Source organism: Brachypodium distachyon, chromosome 4 (assembly GCF_000005505.3).
Source record: "Brachypodium distachyon strain Bd21 chromosome 4, Brachypodium_distachyon_v3.0, whole genome shotgun sequence".
In the NCBI taxonomy this organism is placed as follows: domain Eukaryota; kingdom Viridiplantae; phylum Streptophyta; class Magnoliopsida; order Poales; family Poaceae; genus Brachypodium; species Brachypodium distachyon.
Genome location: NC_016134.3, coordinates 30,313,154 through 30,329,557, shown reverse-complemented (window position 1 = coordinate 30,329,557; position 16,404 = coordinate 30,313,154). Strand labels below are relative to the sequence as shown.

The 16,404-nt window shown below is 44.0% G+C and overlaps 2 protein-coding genes and 1 long non-coding RNA gene across 3 annotated transcripts; 1 reads left to right on the top strand and 2 right to left on the bottom strand.

The window, feature by feature from the left end:
• Positions 1–72: 72 nt before the first annotated feature.
• On the bottom strand, positions 73–2,096 carry LOC100824846 (B3 domain-containing protein Os11g0156000). Its single transcript, XM_003577780.4, has 3 exons — positions 1,134–2,096; positions 833–1,025; positions 73–751 (listed from the first exon to the last, which is right to left on the bottom strand). The coding sequence occupies exons 1-3, from the start codon at positions 1,759–1,761 to the stop codon at positions 739–741; spliced, it is 834 nt and encodes a 277-aa protein (XP_003577828.1). The 5' UTR covers positions 1,762–2,096; the 3' UTR covers positions 73–738.
• LOC112272321 lies at positions 940–6,283 on the top strand. Its single transcript, XR_002965960.1, has 4 exons — positions 940–1,071; positions 2,708–2,785; positions 3,224–3,535; positions 3,709–6,283. It is a non-coding gene; the product is annotated as an uncharacterized LOC112272321 (long non-coding RNA).
• A 1,782-nt stretch (positions 6,284–8,065) lies between these two features.
• On the bottom strand, positions 8,066–11,441 carry LOC100838327 (lysosomal Pro-X carboxypeptidase). Its single transcript, XM_003576250.3, has 9 exons — positions 11,025–11,441; positions 10,592–10,778; positions 10,378–10,511; positions 10,144–10,256; positions 9,873–9,993; positions 9,216–9,530; positions 8,692–8,771; positions 8,469–8,518; positions 8,066–8,357 (listed from the first exon to the last, which is right to left on the bottom strand). The coding sequence occupies exons 1-9, from the start codon at positions 11,439–11,441 to the stop codon at positions 8,221–8,223; spliced, it is 1,554 nt and encodes a 517-aa protein (XP_003576298.1). The 3' UTR covers positions 8,066–8,220.
• Positions 11,442–16,404: the final 4,963 nt, after the last annotated feature.

The following is a 16,404-nucleotide window of genomic DNA, read 5'->3' as shown; positions in this document are numbered from 1 at the left end:
TATAGTTGTAATATATGTTTTCTTGCATTCTACATGAATCAGTTCATTTCCTGCAGGAAAAATGGCCTAATGTCTTAAAAAGGAAACATAACCATCGACACTGTTCAAAGTAAGGTGGAATACATTGCATATGCACATCCCTACTTAATCCTTACCCCTTTAGGTGAAAGTGAAAGCATTGCACCACCAAATTGATTGCATGAGCTCTAGAACAGTTGAACTGTACACGAGGGGGGAGATTGGGAGAGAACAAAATCCCCAAGGGGATATTACTTTGTTTCTTGAGGAGGCAGGAGAGGATACATCAGCTTCAGAGCTTCTTCTTGGACCCACTGAAGCACTCACTCATTGACAGACATGACACATACATACACAAGTCTGTCTGTCTAGCTCTCTCCCTCTCCTTTTCGAGTTGATGTTTCCTGGAACCTCTCTACACCCATGCCTGCTGCCAGGGCCCCATACAGCAAGTAGAGTTTCTGGAAGACAAGAAGGAAAAGGGGAAAGAAAGAAAGAAAAGAACAGAAAAAGGGTGCTCTGGTGATGGATGGATGGAAGATTGCCCGGGGAACAAGGGATCTCCCCACTTCCTTCCTTTTCCTTCCACAGGTCAATTCAAACCTGTCACTTGGCGCAGAGCAGCAGCAGTAAGCTGGTGGTGGTGGTAACTTGTTCCACTGCTGGTTGTTAGGATCATGCAAAGCATATGGCCTCAGATGGATATCCTCGTCATCTTATTTATGAGCTGCCCCTGTCATGTTAAGTTCTGATTGGTCAATTGTCAGAGTTATATGTGGCCGCTTTTCATGATGCTGAACCCAATGATGTTTACCAGTTGCTGGGCACTGGAGACACGGCGGCGTAGGGGATCTGGTGCATGTAGCCGTACATTGCCTCTGTCGCCGTCGACGTGTCGGCCTCCGGCTCGGGCCCGCAGTCGAGGTTCACGCCGAACAGCCTGAGCCGCCTTGTCGGCGCCGAGGCTGGGCTGCAGGTCCTGCCATCTGCGTCCCACTGCGACTCCCCTGCGATCATTCACCGGAAATTAATGGTGTGCTAATCAAGGTAGAGGTATGTAATGATGGTACTGTATATTGTCTTTGTTCTTCTGTTCATGCAGTGTTTATTTTTACCTGCATGGTGCATGTCGCTGTGATCATGGTCTACTGAGCGCCGGTAGGCTTGGGAGTTGGCCGGGCTAGTAGGGTATGAGCCGGATGTGCTGTAGCACATTGGACTCCATGGCTGCTGCTGATGCTGCTCCCTGGGGTGGTTCTGTCCGGACGCCGGCATGACACGCACAGCGGGCGGTGGCGTTGGGGCACCGACGTCGCCGCGGCGCCTGCAGCCGATGAACAGACGGTCGCCGGTGCCGAGGCCGCGCACTCTCTCGAAGTGCACGACATCTCCGGCGTCGAGTTGCTTCTCCTTGACGTACCGGCTCCAGCCCTTGGTGAGCACGTAGCTCTGGCTGCTCGTCCAGTACGAGTACCTGAACCGCCATGGCTTGCCGGCCTCGTCGTCGAAGGACAGCAGGAGGCCTTTCTCCCCGGAGTCGCCGCCGAGAGGGAAGCACCTCTCGGCGTGCTGCTTCGGGATCACCAGCCTGTTGAGCTTGCCCACATCGCTGGGCGTCAGGGCCTTCTCGAACAGGTGCTCCTTCTCGTAGTGGTACTGCTGGTAGTGCAGGTTCGTGTACATGGCCACCCCCCATGGCCATGCATTGGGGTGGTGCTCCTGGGAGAGAGGATTCATGGCCATCCTGCTGGGAATGGCAGGAAAATACTTGTGCTAGCTAGCTAGGTTCTGCTTGCCTGTGGCAAAAGCTGGAGAAGATCGAGTAGCTATAGCTAGCTAGCAGTGGTGATGGTGTGTGGTGGTAGAGAACCATGCAGATGTCATGGGCAGGCATTTATAGCCTACCAAGGGGAAACTTTGGAGGGTGCCCATGTGAGGAGTTAATATTTTCTCTGGTACATGAAGGGAGGGCTGAGTGCATTTGATCTTGGAGGGAGCAGAGTATTTTAAACCCAGCTAGGTAGACAGGAAGAATCAAAGTGAAGGGCTTCAAAGTTGCTGTGGTTAGAATATATATGCATAGAGCATAGTTTCAGTGTGTAGCTAGCTGCTGATCGTGCTGAAGTTAGAAATAGTAGTTGCTGATGAGGAATGATCAGGTGGTGGTGCTTCAAAGTTGGTGCCTGGCCATTGTGGCTTAATCACAGCCATCCAAGAGGTGGAGTAGAATAGAGTAGGCCCTACCACTGGTTTCCATGTGCCTTTGGTGGTGGTTGGACGCTATGTGCAGGTAATTAACCACTGTCATTAGGTCCCCATTTTAAGCCCCTTCTCGAACCGTGGAATATTCCAACTCTGCATTTTGAACTGAATAACATGGATTATTATTATTACCGGAGTGATGGATTAGCTGGAGGATGGATTTGATAGATGGTACCAATTTATAGTTGATACCTGTGGTCCGGTTAGGATTGCAGCTGGTAGGCAATTTACTTGTTCAGGTCAGGGTACTAGTGCCTGGTCTCGCCGGATGTGACATTTGAGGGCGTATGGACCGTGGGGATTTAATTATCATGCGCTATCATGTAGTACTAGGCACCAGCCATTTTCTTTGTGATCTCAGATTCAACACAATCAAGTGTTCTGTCAGGCCTGTCTAATTGAATGCTGTGTGCTGACCACCTAACAGATCGAGCAGGACTCCCAAGCAACGATCGAGCTGGTTTCGGCTGGATTCATACACAGTGGATTGGAATCTGACTGTAAGGTAAGGTAGTGTTGTTTTAATTTTTTGGTCCAGGACAACTTAATTGTCCCATGAATCATGGTTAGGCAAAACAGGGAGAATATGAAATAGAATATATTTATATCATTGGTTGAGATTGCTAACCATAAGTTAAGCATTCTATAGGGTTCATCACACGATTGTGCTAAAGAACTCAAAACTCTGTTTCTAACAATTAGCTCTAACTGACAACCTTCCTAACCATATTGATTAACAAACTAAATCTACTGCCCTGATGCGTGCTGTCGTAGTGGTACAGGCGCTACTACCTTGCAAATGGGCCCACCCCATGACAACCTGCCGCTCATCAGGGTACAGAAGAGGGGATTTGCATGGGAGAATATATAATTTATTTCTTTTGTTAGATGACCCTTGCATATTAGTGGCGCTCTCTTATAAATATGTCTTAACATGCATCAGGCATTTGGGGAGCACCAACTGTTGCTGGAGGATTGGAATCACAGGACACTGGGTGATCTGTTTGTTATGAATTTATAAGTGGCAGATCTGTATCAGATTCCGTAAAATATCAGGGACAAAAATCAGCCATGTCGCTTTGCTTGCTTCTTTGGAGACAGGTATTCCATCACATGGTTTTTGGGGAAGCCGTTATGGCTAGATACATTGTGTGCTGACTAATACATGCTTATGTTAAGTATTATTCCGTTTGTCAAACTTTTGGAGAAACCGGAGGGGCCATGATCGAGGAGGGGGTCATTTTTATGTTAGGAGGTACTGTCGAGAATCTAATCATAACGATTATTTTAACGGATCTAAAAATAATAATCCTCCGTTCATTTCATTATCCTGCCCCTTCTTATTGTTAATTCTGCACCAGAGAAATGGAATATAAATGTATGTGATCATAATCTCGCGTGGCCTTGTCATTACTACTTTCTGTTCAGTGTTCATGGGGCTTCAAGTCCCCAAACGCCAGGATCAAAACTGGACCTGCACAGAGATCACTTCCCCAATTTCCAACAAGCCCTGAATCAGGTGGTAAGATTTTTTGTCCCCAGTTCCTCACGTCCTCTCCACTATTGCTTAATTATTTGCTAGTGCAACTCCCACCCCTCATAGTTACTCCTATTCTGACACAAATCCCCAGAAAATCATGTATTCTGTTGTTTGCACTTTGCACACAGAGGTATGCAATAAAGAAAATCGAGGCTCAGTAACTACACTCTACATGTACTGCAAAAAAGTATCTATACTTGATTGCATTTGCATATATAATTAGGACTGATTAAACTACAAGTCCTATGTTTAGCATCTCTTGGAGTATGGAACATACACAAGTAATTAACTTCAAATTGTTCAACAAGTACAGTGTCTTCTGTGTAAGAAAAGCCGTAAAGGTTAATTACTATAGTTATGCAGATGATGACCCGGCCTATTGTAAATGTTAAATATAGCCGCTAACATTTTTTTGGAAAATAATGGAAAATATGTACGATGGGGAATGCAATATTCTTGAATTTTCGAATCAAAATAGAAGCGCGATGTGGTTTCCTTTTCCTTTCAGAATCACAAGTTGGGTATGCAGTAGTATAGTCAAACCATACAATTTTCATATCGCCGGTTGCATGTCTAGACTTTGATCAAAGAAGCAATAAACAAAATATAGTACCCGTAAACTTGATTATATTGCGTGTTATCAATGTCAAAGAGTGTCAGGAAGTACTAGATTGTAACTACAATATTGGTACTCATGCTACATTGCCCTAGTGCATGCACTTGTTGTGAATTTTGACCAAGTGTATCATATTTAAACATGACCATGAGTAGGAGCTGGGGAGCCATGCAGCAGGTCCTCTTTTCTTAACTCAATCATGCAGCTCACCTGCCCAATCTTTTGATAATGCAGGTTTGGTTTTTCCATGCACATGAATGAGTTGGTATCCTATGGGAATTGAATACATGATAACTCAAGATAAGGGGACACATGCTAATGCTCCTTAGTGTTGTTATTCTTGTGGTCTCAGCTCCTTTCCATTGAGGCCGTGCATGTTTTGCTAAGTTCATGCAGATGTAGGACTAAAGAGCCTTGAGTGCAGCATGTTACTCTCCGTTAAACAAATATATACATGCCACCATGGGAAGTGTGCCATTAAGCATTACCAATCTCGGGCCTTTAAATATTGGGAAAACCAAAAGTATCTAGATTAGTCAAATCAAAATGACACCAATAAATTTGTTGTCGAAAAATAGTTTCAAGAAATGAATTACAGCATCATAGTCGTTTGCTGGCATATCATTACAAAACCAAGGGTCAAGCACTCTTCCAACCTAAACTGTTTACCTTTTCCATGTCACCTCACAAGGTACATGAACCCATGAAAGTCAAACACTGTAAGGTTGACCATCAACATAGAAGCATTTACCTGACATCCACGATGCCGAATTGATAATATTAACTCCATAACATATATGTCCACAATGTATACTTGTTTTTTTATATGAATAAACATATTTTCTTACAAATGGTCAACATCGTAATTTTGGAGACGGAGTCAGTGTTGATGTATCGAGAACTCATTCAAGATCCCTTTTTTTTTTAGGTATTATAAAGCTAACACGATCAATCAGATCGAGCTTGGGAGCACCAGCTTACAAACACATAGCTAGATCATCATGATCTAGTCTGGTTATTTCTACAGCATAATCTTCATGGTTTGGTAATTAAGTTTTAAAAAATCTTCATGCATGATTTGGTCATTTCTTTCTGGGGAACTTAATGATGGACACCACGGAGCTCATTTCTGTGAGATCTAAAGCATTTGCATATGTTGTGGACTAGCTTGGGACCATGCATATATGCATGGTGTGCACAACCACCATTGCATCCTGCATTCATTGTGTCTATGGGACAGCTCCCTGTAGCTATAGCTAAAGCTGCCTAAGTTTCTGCACCAAGCAAGAAGCTGCAAAGTGTGTGCACGCAGCTGCAGCTGAACCGATCGAGCTGAGCTGAATCTGCAGCGATCTTTTGAGCAGATCTTGGTGGGAAGGAAGAAGAGATGGATGGATGGATGGATGGATGATCCTTGAACAGGAACTGAAGACCGGTCGATCGGAAGGTGACGCATGAGAGAAAAGAATTTTGGTGTGTTCTCAGATACCCTTTTGTTACCCCTCAGCAGAGCATGCATTATGTCGTGCTAGGTACTCCCTCCGTCGCATAATTCTTATCGATATATTACATGTATATAGACGTTTTTTTATAATAGATATATCCGGACAAGAATTATGAAACGGAGAGAGTGCATAATAATGATCCGAAGACCCTGGGCTGTGACGGATCTAGGATTTTGCCAAGTTTTACAGGTGGTTCTATCAAGTGGCATGTAATTTACGGAACAGGTGCACAAAGTTCTGTGATCGATCTAGGCGGAATTGGACTAAATCAAAATCCTGTAGGATTCAAATGGACATGTCACGGCAATCATGTGCTTTTTTTATTTCTGTGTTTTTTTCTATCGCGTGAATCAAAGAAGCCCTCGGAAGCCAAACGGCGACTTTTCAATCTCAAAGCTGCGCCATGCATGCTACAGGAGCTAGCTGCTGGCTGGCTGGGCCAATTAAGTTCGCGGCGCCGCAGCACGTATCCATCGCACGCGTTCTGCGTCAGCGTCTCTATCCATCGACCATCGTGCATCTTGCGTTGCAAATTGCAATTGGTCCCTGCATCTATGCCACTTTGCCAGTGCCAGAGACCAGCTCTGCATATACGTTACTTGCCCAGTTGCTCTAGCTGCTGCAGCCAGAGCCAGACAACGAGATCCCCGGCCGGGTCGGTCCCCGATCGACTACACACAACATCTTTCAGGATGCAGGATTCCAGGAATAGCCCACTTCTAATTCTCAAAACTTTTATTCAAAATTTTGTTCAAAATCTGAATACTCCCTCCGTCCCTCCATATTAATTGATGAATTATCGCATGTATCTGGACGCTTTTTGCGTATAGATAAATTCATATTTAGATAAATTTGAGTCATTTAATATGGAACGGAGGAAGTAGAATGTTTGAGAATTGAGCTAGAAGCAGGTGTTCCACCTGATCTCTCGTTTGCACCGCCTAATATTGGGCCTCGGGGGTTGCATGTGTGTGACTGTGAGCACGGGACGTGTATAATCGAAACATTCCAAAATCTCAGCTTCGTGTATTTCGATCGACCTCGTATAAAAAGTGCAGCAAGAACATGTAATCGGGTTATGCAGTATAAAAATTATATTGTTAAAATTCCTTTGTGATACGAGTTCGATATTATGCTTGACACAAAATCTGAACTAAAACAATGTCAAAAATTTAGTATCAAGGCAGATGAGTGATTAACGGGCATTAGGTTTTTTTTAAAACCCATCTATTTTTCTTTGGAAGAAGAAGAGGGAGAATGTGCTCAAAAGGAAAAAAAAAGTGAGTTGACGCAACGCAAGATGCATCTGTCGACCATGTTCCATGTGGGGGCCTAAGCTTCGATCAGCCGGCCGGCGACACACCTGAAACTCGTGCGCGCCGCAGTTGTCTTCATGGGCTTTTTTTTTTAACTGGTGCCGATCCGGCTTGTGGTCTCCCTCAGGCCCAGCCCGCGCGCGACATGGGCCGTGGTCCCGGTGCTCTGGCTCTGGCTCCATCATGGTCGCATGCATGCCCGTTCTTCACGTTTTTCACAGGCTCTGTCTCCATCATGGTCGCTGCTGCTGCAAACAATACACCAACTTTATAATTCGCTCGCTCGTGGAGCTACGGTTGTAGACATATAAAGTGCGTTCGTGTCATTCGGATTACAAATATACACATTGAATTTGTGCATCAACCGATGCAGAGGCGTCCTTTTGTTTGCGTTTGGTTAACAATGTGCTCACTCCGTTCCATAATTCTTATCGAAATATTACACGTATCTAAACAATTTTTAGTAATAAATACATCCATTTTTTGATAGATTTGAGATAAAAATTATGAAACGGAGGGAGTATTAAACATAACCAATCATTATTGCCCTCATGATGTGTTATGTAGATCCAACTAAACACAAATGAGCACATGAAAAACATGATTCATTCAAAACTTCAATGAGCCAAATCGTTGCGAATCTGTGTCAGATTGGATTAATGGACTGATCGATCGAGCTCAAGCGGGTAGCGGTGATCTAGTACTAGCTTAGAGCTTAGTTATGACATGTATCTTTGTAATTGTTGTGTCTCCGAGTACAGTGGCCCATCATGCATATATGCTACTACTATTATTATTCCAATGAAGCTGATCTAAATCTGTTATTAATTACTCTGTGACCCTTCAAAGTTAATAGTAATGTACCAGCAATAAAAATGCAAATAAAATATCAATAAATAAGCTAGAATAAATTGACCACTCCCCTACATATATATGGCATGGATCATATACACCTAGACCTAGCTAAGGACTATCTATGGTCTCCTCTTTGTAGTATTGTCTGAGCCAATGCGCTATGATTCTCGTCTCCTTAATCCGCACTTGCTTAAGCCATTCAGGGTCTTCTTTCGTGGAGAATCTCAGGTCTACGTGGTGTGACCCTGGACAATTACATTTCCAAAAAAAAAAGTTTCAGAACAAAAAATTAAACAGAAAATACTCAATGTCACTAACTAAAAACAGTGAGGATTTTGGTTGTGATGAGATGGTACCTTTTGGTTCAACCAGCGCAATGATACTATTGGAGATGCTCTTGAGTACCCTGTGTAACATGTCCCGAAAATTGTAATTAATTAGGCCAGTGCTTGTTCTGGGACCAGTTAAAGTTAGCTCCAGTTACTGTTAATATATGTTTGGAGTTAAGATCTTCTTGACAGAGTTTTGATTTGTACTCGTAAAATTGGTTGTAGTCTTATTTGAATTCAAACTAATTACCCGCCGCTGCTCCACGGATCCCGGAGCCCATTGAAGAAGATGATGTTGCTCGCTGACCTCCTCAAGACATGCTTAATATCCTGAAACCAATATACAAAATGAAATGAGAAAGAAAAGAGAAACTATATACTATATTATCAACTGAACTGGCCCATAAATTTCAGCCCAGATTAAACTTAGCGTCACCCAGCCCAGCCCAGTCTAAGGAGAACGCAAGCCCACAACAATAGGTATATATAATCCTCTACAACGAGCCGCCAAACCAAATAAAACTGAATAAAACTGAAATACTATTACTACTGCTCTCTCCTTTCATATATATATACATATATATATATATATATATATATATTATATAAGGCCAACATAAAATCCCATGTCAAACTTTCATCAATAAATAGACTTTTATACACATGTTTTATATTATTTGCTACTCTTTTCAGGAAAGTTTGTCAAATTTGGAAAAAAATGACTTGGAACCAAACCTAAAAATACACTTATTTGTAGACGGAGTGAGTACTTACGAAGCCGCCGAACTCAGTGGGGATCCAGTAAGGTCGTGGTGGGAGGCCAGTGGAGGCGCGGCAGCCGGCGAGGAGGTCCGTGAAGTTGAAGGGCTCCGGCGGGAAGACCGTGCCATTGCGGACCCCGTAGGTCATGAGGATCATCTCCGTGCAGGCCTGCCAGTCCCAGCCGTCGAACATGCCATAAGGGTCGCTCTCCGTGGCGTCTCCCAAGCAGGGCTCGGCGCCCGTGTGGTTGTAGTACACGTCCAAGGCGCCCTTGATCCGCGCGAACGTGTCGTTCCCCGACTTCGGGTGGTCAATTGCCCGGCACATCTGATCGATCGACCAAAGCACAAAAAATAATCTGGTTAAATCTATTATGCAACACATATTTTATCATGTATTAGAAGTACATGATTTTTTTTTTGAAAATCTATTAGAAGTACATGATTGATTAACAAAAAAGGAAAAGGATGCTATAAAATCTCATAAAAAAGGAAAACATCAGTCCATAGAGTTCATAGATCATTGTAATTTTATAAGAATATTTTAGTGGCCAAGATTACATAGCTATTTTCTGATAATGCCTTTGGGAGGGCCACTGTGCTAGTTGTTGGATTAATTTTGTGTGGTAAATATGAAATGGTTGTGCAAGAAATGAATATGGATTTGAACCTCTTTGACTGGGTAGGGCGGGAGAGGCGTGAGGAAGCCGGACGAGGTCGGGTAGTCCGTCATGGCGGAGTAGGTCAGGGCGGTGTCCAGCAAGTCCGGTATTGCGTCCACGGTACTAGCTCTGCATAATTAGTTACAAACACAACATAGGTAAGGACGCGGCTATACTTCCACCTCGGACGGCTGATTTTTAAGGAAAAAAAAATTAAATCTAAGTTGACGAATCAGAACCGTTGGTTAATTAATAATACAAAGATAAATACATGCATACCGGCACATTTTGAAGGTACTGTTGAGGTCCGCGCGGCCGGCGTCGTTGGAGAGCGCCTTGTCCAGCTCGCCCCACGATTTCATCAGCACGTCGTGGCAATTCTTGCTCTCGCTCTACAAAATCAATTCATCGATCACATTTATACTGAGTACTAAAGTTAATTAATTACCGTAAACGTCATTGAAAGGGTGCACAACAAAGATTTAGATACACTGTATTTATAGATATATATACCTTGAAGTCGTTGGAGATGACGTCATAGAACGCGTAGGGGTCGGCGAGGCCGTAGAAGCCGAGGATGGGCGCCGACGAGGCCACGGCGCCCATCACCACGTGCGGGTACTTCATCCGCACCCACGCCGCCAGCACTGTCAATCAAGGACCGATATACACATATTCAGACATTGACACGATTCAGAGGGATGGACTTATAAGATGATTAGCTTACTGCCGCCGTAGGATCCGCCGAAGACGATGACCGGCGCGGCGTGGGCGCTAAGGTTGGACTTGAGGCTCTGCACGAGTGTGGCCAGGTCCGCCACCGCCTGCGTCGTGGTCAGGTATCCCACCGTGCTCGTGTTCCTGAACGCCGCCTCCTCGCTCCCGAACGGAAACGACTTCCCATAATACCGGTGCTACGTACATCCCCAAAATCAAAATCAAAATCAAAATCAGATTTATACCATCTCAAAACTTCGTGCAACTCATGTTTTTAGTCAGAAATCAGCCGACGTGCATGCTTGTCCGTCGGATCTCAATCCAACAACAACGAGAGAGAGAGAGGTCTCAAATTTCAATCCAACGGTTCTGATTCATCAACTGAAATTATCTAAAACCTTTTGCTTATAAATCTGCTGACAAAGAGGGCGAATTTTCCTGACCTCGACGAAGAGGAGGAGGGCGCGGAAGCGGGGCGCGAGCTCCCACATGAACCCGGTGTTGTTGGTGAAGAGCTCCACGTTGCCCTCGTTGCCGGCATAGAGGAACACGGGCGACGTCTTCCCGCCCCAGTAGGTGCCGTTCACCAGGTACCGCTGCGGGAACGTCCGGTAGCTGGCCGGCAGCGCGTCGAAGTGGTCCAGCCGCTGCTCGTAGTACTTGGTCTCGTACCTCACCTGCGTCGGCACTCCCCCACCTGCCGCCGCAGCCACGATCGGGCGGCGGCGGTGGATGTGGGTTAGCGGCGACGTGTGGCGGCGGCGGCGATAGGTCGGAGGGGCGGTGGCGCCGGAGACGGTGAAGAAGGAGATGAGTGTTACTGTTAAGAGGAGGAGGATCAGGGTGGTACTTCGCGCCATAGTGGATGGATGGATCGATGGAGAAGAAATTGAGAGTTTGCTGAGATGCGATTGATAACCAGCTAGCGTGTAACTAACTGTATATATATATGTGGATCGATGGAGCGGTTGCATTGCAAGATCTGGGTAACTAACTCGGCTAGAAGCCAGGATCAATGAACCGTGAGAGACTAGATTTGGAGTACTACTCCTGTTTACTGTTTCAAGTTGGACTCGGCCGGCGGGGGCTGGCCCACCAGTCAGAGCATGCATGCATGAAGAAGAATTAACCACCTCACCCTCTGCATGGGATTGACCGGCTATTCAGTCTCTCCAAGCTAGTTAATTTGGACAAATCTTGGCAAAATCCCAACCTATGCTATGCATGCACCAGATATTTAAGGGCATATTGTATATTAATTAACCGAGATTTTGGAGATTAAAAATGCTTTGTACCTCAAATTGTATGCCCGATATGATTCACAATCTGTCTTTAATTGTTAGTTTCATATCACGAGAGCTTTACACTAGATCTCATGCACTCGCAATGATTTTGATTAATTTTTTTGCAATGATTTCGATTAATTTTTTTGTTGTCATGACAATATACACACACGTACATATATGTGCTTTTCTTTACTGCACGGAGAAGCGGAGATAGCTATCACTACCGGAAAACCTCTCTTTCCCGGAGGCCTCGGCCTTTGCCGACGGCATTTTTTCGTGCCTCCGGCAAAGAAGGCTTTGCCGGCGCAAAATTAAAAAGCCTCCAGCAAAGAAAATGCCTCCGGCAAAGAATACAAAAAGCCTACGGCAAAGAAAAGACTTCGGCAAAGAGCCAAAAAGGCCTCTGGCAAAAAAGTTGATCACGTGGACTTCCCGCTGCGGCTAACGGCATCGTGAACACGAGGCCTCTTTGCCGAAGGCCAGGCAAAAAAAAGTCTCCGGCAAAGAGTGTCTATCTCATCCTTTTTGTCTCCATTTCTCTCTTGTTTCAAATGAAGATGTATACCACTACTTTTTGAGTTGAAAATTTTACTGTACTTTCATTTGACATTGACGACGAGTAATGTGAATTAAAATCATAACTTTTTATGTAAAAATAATTATTTATCATTTATAGAGCCGTTTAATAGGGAAAAGTGAAACAATACCAAAACTTTGTCAAAAATTCACAAAATTTGTCATGGTACCAAGTTATAGGTATATAAGACTGGGATAAAAGTTACAAGTCAATACATAAAATGAATATGGTACATACTTCACAAAATGAACGATCTCAGGAGTGAACATCCAAATTTGAATCCCGAACAAAGCTTTGCATTAATTTGAGTTGAGAATTTTAGTGTGGTTTCATTTTTCATTAATGATTACTACTATGAATTAAAATCACCACATTTTATGTAAAAAAATTACTTATCATTTTCTATAACCATTTAATAGGAAAAAAATGAAACAATACTAAAACTTTGTCAAAAAAGAACCATTTTTGGCATGGTGTCATTTTGTGGGTATATTTACTTGGCATAAAAATTACAGGTCCATACACAAAATTAAAATGGTACATGCTTCACAAATTGCAACATCTTCGTATAAGTTACCGAACTTAGCACCCAAACGTCCAATTTGTGTACCGAACCAAGTTGTGCAATAAGATTTTCCCCTTTTAAGTTGATTCTTTTACTATGGTTTCATTTACTGATAATGATAAGTAATGTGAATTAAAACCACCAACTTTTATGTAAAAATAATTATTTATCATTTTTAGAGCCGTTTTATAAAAAAAATCAATAATACTAAAATTTTGTCAAAAATTAGCAATTGTTGTCATGGAGTCATATTACGGGTATATAAGGTTGGGTTAAAATTTTCAAATCAATACACAAAATCAAAATGGTACATTCTTCACAAATATCACGATCTCGAAAATGAACCTCCAAATTTGAGTCCCGAACCAAGTTTCACATCAATTTGTCCATTTTTGGAGTTAAATTTTTTACTGTGGTCTCATCTAGCTTTAATTATGATTAATGTGAATTAAAATCAACACTTATATGTAAAAATAATTATTTATCATTTTCTAGAGCCATTTAATAGGAAAAAAATGAAATAATACTAAAACTTTGTAAAAAAAGTACAATTTTTGGCATGGTGTTATTTTATGGGTATATAAACTTGGGGTAAAAATTATAAGTCAAATAATAAAAATAAAATGAGAAAAACCTTTGCTAAGTAAACACACTAAATAAAAAGTAAAATATGCCTTTGCCGGAGGCTAGGCTGCCGGCAAAGACTAAATAATCTTTGCTGGAGGCTAGCCGTCGGCAAAGGAAGTATGGCCACGTCACGGATCCGGGTGACGATGCCAATCGATGACTTGGCAAGATCCGAGCCGCACATCATTTTCATCTCTCCTTTCTTGTTTCTCTGGACGTATCCTCTCTCTCCTCTCTATCTTCTCCTCGTCCTGCAATCTCTGTCTTCTCTCCCTCTTCTCCCCATCCTCCACCGGCGACCTGGCCTGCACCCCAGCCCTCACGCCGGCGACCTGGCCTCCACCCCGGCCCCTCACGCCGGCGACCTCGGTTCTTCCTCCAGGTGCAGGCTCTCTCCCTCTCTCCTTTTTCTTCTCTCGCCCCCTCTCCTCTCTCCGTTCTTCCTCCATGTGCAGGCATGTGTAGCAGTGAGGCAGCAGCGGCGGGGCGGGGAGGCAGCAGCGGCAGCGCATCTGGCGCAGGACGCGGGCGAGGGGCGAGAGGAGGATTGGGGCAGAGGATTGGAGCGCTGAGGGCGGCGGCAGGCGGCGTGCCGCGCGCGGCGGCGGGATGCAGCAGCGGCGAGCGGGGAGCATAGCGGCAGGGGGCGCACGGGGCTGCAGCGGCGTGCCGCGTGCGTTGGCGGGCTGCAGCAGCGGCGAGCGGGGCACGCGGCGGCAGGCGGCGCACGGGGATGCAGAGGCGAGCGGTGGGGCGAGCTTCTCTCTCTCTCTCCTGCGAGCTTCGGGCTACGGGCGGCGTGCGCTGTGGGCAGCGGCGAGCAGCACAGCGACGAACAAGGCCGGCAGCGGCGTGCGAGCGGCGGGGAATTTGGGACCCTGGTGATGTTTTTTTGTTATTTTCGATTTTCTTTGCCGGAGGCTGGCCTTTGGCAAAGCCCCCCTTCCACGTGGCCTTCCGTCTACCTCCGTGCGGACTGTTTGTTACTTCTCTTTGCTGGAGGCTCTTTTTTTTGCCTTCGGCAAAGACGAGAAAAAGCCTCCGGCGAAAAGGCCTTTGCCGGCTAGACTCCATGCTGACGCCCTTTGCCGGCGGCCCCGAAGAAAAACCGCGTGCAAAGCCTTTGCTGGGGGCATTAGTGCCTTTGCCGGAGGTTCCAGGTCGCCGGAGAAGTCCGTTTTTCCCCGTAGTGTATGCTGATTCACCTACAATGCTATAAAGCTCATTGCTGGCAAGTAAACTGTACCTTATCACAAAAGAAGAGGCAAGTGTGTGGCTAGTATTTAAGTGACACCTATGAGATAGAGATGCAACTAATGAGGCGATCAATGATTTCCCAAGAAAAAGTTTTCTGCTACCTGTTGATATGCAATTTCATGTTACATGCTGCATGAACTTTTCCTTCTTCCGAAGTGGCATGTAACCAAACTAATATGTAGAAGTAGTACTTATTCAGCAAAACCAATGAACATTTGATGCACCTTTATGTTGCTAGCTTTAATAAATGTTTCAGGCTGCTGTGGCTGTAAATTTAGTCAGTTCATTAAGGACATTCAAGGTGCTAAGATATCCACAGCTAATGCATGGCAACAACACTACTCCTATGTGACGTATATACAATGTAACCCCACCGTCCCATATTAAGTGACTTAAATTTGTCTAAATATGGGCATATGTATATACTAAAATACGTCTAGCTAGATACATGTAATATTTCGGCACTCCATATGGGACGGAAGGAGTATCTTTTATTTATCTCTAGTGAGATACACAAATGTTGCTGTGAGTAGATAGGGAGCGCACAGGAAAGAATATCAAATTTCGATATAGACCATAGGAGGGAATAACTTAGCAACATTTTTACTCAAAGATCAACTAGAAATGTATATATAGATGGTCATTACTGAACACCTACATTACTCCGATGGTCTGCCAAAGTATCATATCTTTACTCTCATGCATATATAAAAGAACCAATCGGGTGGCAGCGGTTCATTACCCCTTCTATTTCTCCTCAACCATGTTTATTGTAAAAAATAAATCTATTGCAATAGGCTGAGATGACAATGATATTTGCCACCAAATTTTAATAAATTACCAACAAGTGCCATTAATATATAATAATGATTTTTAGTCTAATTTAGCCATAATGACTAACTTATTTTATCCGTAGCATGAGCATGTCGCTAGTTTGTACATGGTTTACCAAATGCTCTGTATTGGAAGTAGAGGTGGAACTCGATTTTTGACACAATTATTTGTTGGTATTCAGGGGTTGCCTTTCTCTGCATCTGATTTTGCACCACAACTTATAAAGTACGTCCGATAACCACAAACTAATCGTGACTTCGTAAGCACATGGATATAATGGTTACATTATTCAGTATGATCGAGAGATATAATACTTTTTTTGACGAACCTGCCAGTTGTTCTTCCTTTTCAGTTAGAAGAGAGAAAGAGCCAAGCTCACCTAGTACAGACACAAAGCAATAAGAAAACCAGCTTGCACTGCAAGCTGACGACATGAACAAAGACACAGACTACCTCTCTCTCCAACAACACAGAAGGCTGCACAATGTTTATTTGAAATGAAATCTTTAATGATATCATCGTAATCGATCTTCTTCAACACTTCCTGCCATTCATGCCCCACCCCCCACCCCCCAATCGCATCCTTCTGCATCAACGTCCACCGCGCAACTCCACTGCATTTACTACAAAACAGGCGTCATAGCAACAGAGATAATGGCGATGATGATAGCATTGAT

Bases quoted from the DNA above. Each gene is read 5' to 3' on its own strand.
- LOC100824846 (XM_003577780.4), bottom strand. From the start codon at position 1,761: ATGGCCATGAATCCTCTCTCCCAGGAGCACCACCCCAATGCATGGCCA. The intron at 1,026-1,133 runs GTAAAAATAAAC...GAATGATCGCAG, and splicing joins CAGCGACATGCACCATGCAG to GGGAGTCGCAGTGGGACGCA.
- LOC100838327 (XM_003576250.3), bottom strand. From the start codon at position 11,441: ATGGCGCGAAGTACCACCCTGATCCTCCTCCTCTTAACAGTAACACTC. The intron at 9,531-9,872 runs GTTCAAATCCAT...TCGATCGATCAG, and splicing joins CGCCCTACCCAGTCAAAGAG to ATGTGCCGGGCAATTGACCA. The intron at 8,519-8,691 runs GTAATTAGTTTG...CATGTTACACAG, and splicing joins GATCCGTGGAGCAGCGGCGG to GGTACTCAAGAGCATCTCCA.